The 9395-nt window shown below is 41.3% G+C and overlaps 1 protein-coding gene across 1 annotated transcript; it reads right to left on the minus strand.

The window, feature by feature from the left end:
* Positions 1-1390: 1390 nt before the first annotated feature.
* LOC124686671 lies at positions 1391-2217 on the minus strand. The gene has a single exon (XM_047220573.1). It carries the CDS (start codon positions 2168-2170, stop codon positions 1604-1606), a length of 567 nt encoding a protein of 188 aa, XP_047076529.1. The 5' UTR covers positions 2171-2217; the 3' UTR covers positions 1391-1603.
* Positions 2218-9395: the final 7178 nt, after the last annotated feature.

A 9395-nucleotide genomic window follows, 5' to 3' on the forward strand; every position in this document is an offset into this window, starting at 1 on the left:
CTGACCGGAGTACGTGTTACTGCCTCCGTTTCAAAAGAAATAGAGGCACTAGTCATTGAAACGGATGGAGAATGTTCAGGTTTAAGTATACCCCTCCTCCAAAGCTAAACACATCAAGACGTTAGCCCTCCCATGGATTCATCCGGGCTGTTTAAAAGGTTAACCTATTTACAATTCTCCAAATCTGTGCTTATTTACAATTTCCCGAAGCATTTCGTCGGAGATCGCTCGCACCCTTTTTCGTAGTTAAGCTTGTGAAGACGTACCGAGCAACCTCAGTCCTTGATGTGTTTTAGTCCGGGGAGGGGTGTACTAAAGCATGTGCCAATTAAATTTCTTTTTTCTTTTTGAAAGGAATACGGTAGAGGAAGTCCCTACTGTGATTTTTTTTTTGAAATAACAAGAACCTAAATTCGCGTCCATCGGGACTTGAACCGGGATGGCTGGGTTGTACATCCACATCCCTAACCAAGTGAACTAAGCTCACTTCTTAATTTCTTTATTTATCGGCTAGCCGCCTATTTGTAAGTAGACCTTTTTATTTCCTATATACTCCCTATTTTTAAAATAATTAAAGTTCTTTCGTTCTAAGTCAAATTCTCCTAAGTTTGACTAAATTTATTTTAAAAAATTGTCTCAATATCTACAACGTCACATCTATATAGTATGAAACTATATTGTGTGATGAATTCAGTAAAACTAAATTGGTGCCATAGATGTTGACATATTTTCTACAAACACGGTCAAACTTAGATTAATTTAACTTAGGTCAAACATAGAGTAGTTTAACTCAGGACAAACTTAGGAACTTCAATTATTTTAAAACCGAGAGAGCAGATGAAATGTATTGGTCAAAATAGGTTGAAGAGGATTGGTTGTGAAATAGAGTACTATTTTCTGGTCAAAATTTCTTATCATTGCAGGTTCAGGTTCTCCTCTTATGATTGGTGATGAAGTGATAGGCTAGGATCAGAGAAAATCTTATTTTTAACGTACTAAAGATGCAATTATGCAACCGTACATTTTTTTTGCGTTTTTGTTGTTTTTTTGGTAAAAAATTGAGTTTATGTTTTAACAAAGGGCGAATGCATTTGCAGTGTAAGTTTGCTCATATATTATGTTAACCGGAGGAGGTGAAAAGATTTCTTTTCATAGTTTTTGGGTTGTATGAACTAGCCGTTGTCATATCCAAATCCTAGGCCAGCTATTAAGTGTTGTTTTTATTAACTCCATGATTGAGTTCTTTCTATGTTTCTGCAAATGTGCACCCTTGTATAATTGCATTGTTATGTTCCAGCTATATGCAACAAACAATGAGATTCTCACCTCCAATAGTAGATTTACCATCGCAAAAGTTCTTCTTTATAGAGATATGATAAAATACACAAAAGATTTACAGCTCAAGAAACAGTTTTCTGCATTACTGTTGTTTTGTATCTACTCAACCTCGGATGTATTTACAGCCTATTTTCCAGAATAATTCATTTTTTCTCTCCTAAATCTACTGAAACCAATTAAGTATGTAGGCATAACAAGCCTAACAAAAAATTGTTCAGAAAAGGACAAAAAATCAACGCCGCTATCTATCGCTTGCAGGGATGGTTCACTCAGCCATCTCCTGAATGATGCTCAGAGCCCGCTTCAGCCGCGAGGCCCGCGACCTAGCGGCGAGCTTCTCGTCGCTCTTCTTCGCCGGACTTATCGGCAGCCCGAACTCCCCGAGAGTCCGCTCGTTAAGCTTCTGGTTGAACAAAAAGTCCTCCCCGTCTTCTAGCTCCTCTTGCACCGGTACGACGCGGACCTTCTTACTCTTGCCGCCACGCCGCTGTGGCCTCTTGGCCGCGAGCGCCGTGCTCGCGCGCACGGCGAGCGCCGCCATGTCGGCGCTCGACAGCGGCCGCCCGAGCACTGTCGCCGGGAGCAGGAAGTATATCTGCCCCGGCAGGAGCAGCTCGCTGGCGGCCAGCGCCGGTGGGGGCTCGTTGAAGTAGAGCTCGTCGGAGTTGCAGACGAAGAAGGAGGCAGCTTCACCGCCGAGAATGTCGGAGACGGTGACGCGGGGGCTGGCCGGGAGCTCCTTCAGCGAGCCGTCGGCAGATATGACCCTGACCGGTGCCTGCTGCGAGAGGCTGCCTCGCTGGTTGAAACAGCTGGAAAGCTTGGCTCCCATGAAATCTGTGCGTTCTTGCGGTGTGCGCGCGTGTGGAAGTGTTGAGATTCTTCTTTTGGTTCGTTGGAACTTGGATGTAGAGGTTCAGAGGATAGTTGCGCATATATATACAGGTGGGTGGTGAGGATCAAAGGTGATAAAGAAATGGATAAATGACTTATCACTTCAACCCCTTGCTTATTGTCTTATTGTGTAAACACACATGCTATGATTGCAAATTTCTTACATGCTTAAAACAGTAGTAACATCAGTTGCATAAGACCCATGGTAGCAATAGGACTCGGAAAGTATATGAAAAATAAATTCTTTTCTATATTTTTTATAATGGCATTAGTTTAGTAGTACAATTGTGTTAGTTCTGCGGCGAACTGTGGTCACTAGTTTGACTTTTTTTTTCTCTACCGAACGAGGAGAAATGAGGCTTGGTAATGGTAGTCAATGTCATACCAACATAAGTGAAGAAAATGCCAAGCAAATGTTGCTCAATGTTCTTTGTGTGTAGGTGATAGGTTAACCTTAGATATGTTAATTCCTTGGTACAAAGCATGTACATTGTCAAACACTATGGTTGTGACACTGCATTTCCTTATAAACCTCACATTTCAAAAAGTTGGGTGCATGTAGATCATGCATCCTTACAACAACAACAACAATAACAACATGTTCGTGCACACTCGAGGGCAGATGCCAAAATAACATAGCTTATTAAACTAATCTTGTTGATTCATCGCAAGACAATACATACGCGGCGTGTGCTCCGGTACAACCCCCCCCCCCAAACTCCCTCAAACTCAATTTGGGCTTAAGCGGGCTCAAACACAAGAACGGCTAAGATCGCTCGATACCCCTTCGTTATTAGTATAAAATACCGATACGTGGCACCGTACAAAATTCGTATAGCCCAATTCAATCGAGTCAATTATACGAGATACAAGTACGGCATAGTTGTGGGCCCACGGCGAGTTTGGCGAGATCATCGTGGGCTGTGCACCATCGTGGTGGGCGCCGGCCGGCCATGGCAGATCGGAGACACCGGACAGTCCGGTCGGGACCTAGCCGGACAGATCCGGATGCGGCGGACATCCGGTTCATAGGGGACGGATTGTCCGGGGCGCGGTTTACGTGATCGACCGGTCGAGACTGTCCGGCATATACACCGGACAGACCGGTAATGTTGTTCCGGAGGAACATCAAATTTCCAGAGGCATTTGCCAATTCTATCGGCCTGTCTGGCCAGACGGGCCAGCCTGTCCGGCCAAGGAATTTTTGTACGCAGCTTTTGTCGGCCTGACCGGCGTAGAGAACCAGCCAGGCCGGAAAATAATTAACGAATATACGAAGGCTTTTGGCACTGCATTCCGGTCCGGCCGGCCACGACCACCGAGCATGTCCGGGAGAAGACTTACGAGCGGCGAGCCTCCGTCGGCCTGACCGGGATCCTTAGGCTGGTTGTCCGAGCAATGAATTAACACCACCAAGAAAAATGCGGATGACAAGTACCAAACTTTTATCCATTGCGCCAAATGTTGAAACGCTTTTTGTGAACTCACTTTATGAGGCTAGTGTTATCCCTTTTGTACCGGTTCAGTAATTTGTTGACCTAAGCTATTAATAAGTCCTAATCTTTGGGTATTATTTTTCGGAAAGTCAATACACAATTGGTTTTGGGTAAATTCCTGCACCTGAAGTATTTGGAGATAAAGCTTTTCATACCAAGTTATTATCATCCGCAAAGGTGTTAACAGATTGTTTGCAAAAGTTTGACAACAAATTCTGCGCAATAAAGATTATAGTGATGTCCACGGACAATAGTGAGACTATCCGACACTTGATGATTGCATACATATTCCACAAAGTATGGTATTCCATATGACGCAAATAGGTATTGTAAAGTATAGTTTCCAAGTCATTACACGACTAACTGAAAATAGAATATAAAATGAACAAAGTCTTGAACACCGCCGGGAAACCTTCTACGGGACGAAAACCCGACCATATCCACTAGACCTTGGACCTAAGCATCATCTTCCTTGCCATTGGGGTTGAGTAGTTTATATTTGACCCTATCCAGCTCGTTACTAGGTGAAAAAATTATTTCACCGACCATAACTTCTCTGGTAGAGTCAACGAGTGTCTGCAAAAATAAATTAAGAGAACATGTTATGATATGTGCTGCTAGTTCATCATGTAAGTAGAATTTTGTTTTACCTACCTGTGTAATAGTGGTTCTAAATTCATCTCCATCCCATTCTTCCATACATTTTAGGACCCAAATTCCACATGAGTTTCTGTCATAATACAAGACAAGCAAAAAACGAGTAAGTACATTGCATTGTATATTAATAATATAGATGAAAATTAGTTGCACCATGTACTCACCCATCCTTTTGTCTTGGCATTTTGTATTGTTTTATAGGCCGGTTTGAAGGATCGGGAAAACCATGATCTGCTTTTGCTATGTCATAAGCAAGTTCGGTTCTGCGAAGTAAAACGAGTAGTTAAAATTAAGTAAGTAATGATTAATATTTTAACAAAATACTTATGACAGAGTAAAGTAGTATGAAAACATACCAATGCTTCAATGATATGTATGTAACTGCGAAGAACATAGAGGGAATCTAATACTTGAAATTCCTTCTTGGGTACATGTGATGTCTACGTTCCCCCTCCTTTCCTGTAGACAGTGTTGGGCCCCCAAGAGCACAGGTTTGTAGAACAGCAGCAAGTTTTCCCTTAAGTGGATCACCCAAGGTTTATCGAACTCAGGGAGGAAGAGGTCAAAGATATCCCTCTCATGCAACCCTGCAACCACAAAGCAAGAAGTCTCTTGTGTCCCCAACACACCTAATAGGTGCACTAGTTTGGCGAAGAGATAGTGAAATACAAGTGGTATGAATAAATATGAGCAGTAGTAACGGCGTGTAGTTGATGGTGGTAATATGGTAGCAGTAGTAACTGCAGCGAGTAGTAACGCGATAAAACGAGTAAACAAGCGGTAGTAGCGAGTATTTAGGAACAAGGCCTAGGGATTACACTTTCACTAGTGGACACTCTCAACATTGATCACATAACAGAATAGATAAATGCATACTCTACACTTTTGTTGGATGATGAACACATTGCGTAGGATTACACGAACCCTCAATGCCGGAGTTAACAAGCTCCACAATAATGCTCATATTTTAGTAACCTTTAGTGTAAGATAGATCAAAAGACTAAACCAAGTACTAGCATAGCATGCACACTTGTCACCTTCATGCATATGTAGGAGGAATAGATCACATCAATATTATCATAGCAATAGTTAACTTCGCAATCTACAAGAGATCATGATCATAGCATAAACCAAGTACTAACACGGTGCACACACTCGTCGCCTTTACACACGTGCGGGAGGAATAGAACTACTTTAATAACTTTGCTAGAGTAGCACATAGATAGTAGTGATACAAACTCATATGAATCTCAATCATGTAAAGCAGCTCATGAGATTATTGTATTGAGGTACATGGGAGAGAGATGAACCACATAGCTACCGGTACAGCCCCGAGCCTCGATGGAGAACTACTCCCTCCTCATGGGAGAAGCAACGGTGATGAAGATGGCGGTGGAGATGGCAGCGGTGTCGATGGAGAAGCCTTCCGGGGGCACTTCCCCACTCCGGCAGGGTGCCGGAACAGAGACTCCTGTCCCCCAGATCTTGGCTTCGCGATGGCGGCGGCTGCGGAAGGTTTTCCGTATCGTGGTTCTTCGCATCGGGGTTTTTGATCCGGGGGCTTTATATAGGCGAAGAGGCGGCGCAGGAGGGTCGAAGGGGTGGCCACACCATAGGGCGGCGCGGCCGGGGCCGGGCCGCGCCGGCCTATGGTGCAGGTGGCTCGTGGCCCCCTCCGGTCCTTCTCGGGTGTTCGGATGCTTCCGGTGAAAATAGGAACACTGGGTCTTGATTTCGTCCGATTCCGAGAATATTTCGTTACTAGGATTTACGAAACCAAAAACAGCAGAAAACGACAAGCGGCACTTCGGCATCTTGTTAATAGGTTAGTTCCGGAAAATGCACGAATATGACATAAAGTGTGCATAAAACATGTAGGTATCATCAATAATGTGGCATGGAACACAAGAAATTATCGATACGTCGGAGACGTATCAAGCATCCCCAAGCTTAGTTTCTGCTCGTCCCGAGCAGGTAAAACGATAACAAAGATAATTTCTGAAGTGACATGCCATCATAACCTTGATCATATTGTAAACATATGTAATGAATGCAGCGATCAAAACAATGGTAATGACATGAGTAAACAAGTGAATCATAAAGCAAAGACTTTTCATGAATAGTACTTTCAAGACAAGCATCAATAAGTCTTGCATAAGAGTTAACTCATAAAGCAATAATTCAAAGTAAAGGCATTGAAGCAACACATAGGAAGATTAAGTTTCAGCGGTTGCTTTCAACTTATAACATGTGTATCTCATGGATAATTGTCAATGCAAAGCAATATAACAAGTGCAATAAGCAAGTATGTAAGAATCAATGCATAGTTCACACAAGTGTTTGCTTCTTGAGGTGGAGAGAGATAGGTGGACTGACTCAACATAAAAAGTAAAAGAAAGGTCCTTCAAAGAGGAAAAGCATCGATTGCTATATTTGTGCTAGAGCTTTGGTTTTTGAAAACATAAAGAGAGCATAAAAGTAAAGTTTTGAGAGGTGTTTGTTGTTGTCAACGAATGGTAGTGGGCACTCTAACTACCTCATCAACCGGACTTTCAAGAGCGGCTCCCATGAAGGACGTTATCTCTACCGGCAAGGTAGATCATCCCTCTTCTCTTTTGTTTACACATGTACTTTAGTTTAGTTTTTCTTTATTTATGGATGACACTCCTCCCAACCTTTTGCTTACACAAGCCATGGCTAACCGAATCCTCGGGTGCCTTCCAACAATCACATACCATGAAGGAGTGTCTATTTGCAAAATTAAGTTGCTTATCGATGAATCAGAGCAAAACATGTGAAGAGAATTATTAATGCAAGTTAATTAATCGGGCTGGGAACCCCATTGCCAGCTCTTTTTGCAAAATTATTGGATAAGCGGATGTGCCACTAGTCCATTGTGAAAGTACTGTCGAAGTAAATGACAAGATCGAAAGATAAAACACCACATACTTCCTCATGAGCTATAAAACATTGACACAAATCAGAGGTGATAAATTTTGAATTATTTAAAGGTAGCACTCAAGCAATTTACTTTGGAATGGCGGAGAAATACCATGTAGTAGGTAGGTATGGTGGACACAAATGGCATAGTAGTTGGCTCAAGGATTTTGGATGCATGAGAAGTATTCCCTCTCGATACAAGGCTTAGGCTAGCAAGGTTATTTGAAACAAATACAAGGATGAACCGGTGCAGGAAAACTCACATAAAAGACATATTGTAAACATTATAAGACTCTACGCCGTCTTCCTTGTTGTTCAAAACTCAATACTAGAAATTATCTAGACTTTAGAGAGACCAATTATGCAAACCAAATTTTAGCAAGCTCTATGTATTTTTTCATTAATAGGTGCAAAGCATATGATGCAAGAGCTTAAACATGAGCACACCAATTGCCAAGTATCACATTATCCAAGACATTATAGCAATTTACTACATGTATCATTTTCCAATTCCAACCATATAACAATTTAACGAAGAGGAAACTTCGCCATGAATATTATGAGCTAAGAACACATGTGTTCATATGAACCAGCGGAGCGTGTCTCTCTCCCACACAAGCATTTATTCAAACAAAAACAAAAACAAAAGCACACGGACGCTCCAAGTAAAGTACATAAGATGTGGCCGAATAAAAATATAGTTTCAAGAGAAGGAACCCGATAATTTGTCGATGAAGAAGGGGATGCCTTGGGCATCCCCAAGCTTAGACGCTTGAGTCTTCTTGAAATATGCAGGGGTGAACCACCGGGGCATCCCCAAGCTTAGAGCTTTCACTCTCCTTGATCATAGTATATCATCCTCCTCTCTTGACCCTTGAAAACTTCTTCCACACCAAACTTTAAGAAAACTCATTAGAGGGTTAGTGCATAATCAAAAACTCACATGTTCAGAGGTGACACAATCATTCTTAACACTTCTGGACATTGCTCAAAGCTACTGGAAGGTAATGGAACAAAGAAATCCACCCAACACAGCGAAAGAAGCAATGCGAAATAAAAGGCAGAATCTGTCAAAAACAGAACAGTCCGTAAAGACGAATTTTAAAATGGCACCAGACTTGCTCAAATGGAAAAACTCAAAACTAATGAAAGTTGCGTACATATCTGAGGATCACTCACGTAAATTGGCATAATTTTCTGAGTTACCTATAGAGAATTAGACCCAGATTCGTGACAGACATCAATGCTGTTTCTGCGCAGCAATCCAAATCTAGCATCAACTTTACCATAGAGACTTTACTTGGCACAACAAAACACAAAACTAAGATAAGGAGAGGTTGCTACAGTAGTAAACAACTTCCAAGACACAAATATAAAACAAAGTACGGTAGCAAAATAACACATGGGTTATCTCCCAAGAAGTTCTTTCTTTATAGCCGTTAAGATGGGCTCAAGCAGTTTTAATGATGCACTCGCAAGAAATAGTATTTGAAGCAAAAGAGAGCATCAAGAGGCAAATTCAAAACAAATTTAAGTCTAACATGCTTCCTATGCATAGGAATCTTGTAAATAAACAAGTTCATGAAGAGCAAAGTAACAAGCATAGGAGGATAAAATAAGTGTAGCTTCAAAAATTTCAGCACATAGAGAGGTGTTTTAGTAACATGAAAATTTCTACAACCATATTTTCCTCTCTCATAATAACTTTCAGTAGCATCATGAGCAAACTCAACAATATAACTATCACATAAAGCATTCTTATCATGAGTTTCATGCATAAAATTATTACTCTCCACATAAGCATAGTTATTCTTATTAATTGTAGTAGGAGCAAATTCAACAAAGTAGCTATCATTATTATTTTCATCAAGTGTAGGAGGCATATTGTAATCATAATCAAATTTATCCTCCATAACAGGTGATACCAAAAGACTACTATCATTATCATCACAAATAGGAGGCAAAGTATCATCAAAGAAAATTTTCTCCTCAATGCTTGGGGGACTAAAAATATCATGAAAACCAGCTTCCCCAAGCTTAGAACTTTCTATATTATTATCAACAATGGTG

Source organism: Lolium rigidum, chromosome 2, assembly GCF_022539505.1.
Source record: "Lolium rigidum isolate FL_2022 chromosome 2, APGP_CSIRO_Lrig_0.1, whole genome shotgun sequence".
Taxonomy (NCBI): Eukaryota; Viridiplantae; Streptophyta; class Magnoliopsida; order Poales; family Poaceae; genus Lolium; species Lolium rigidum.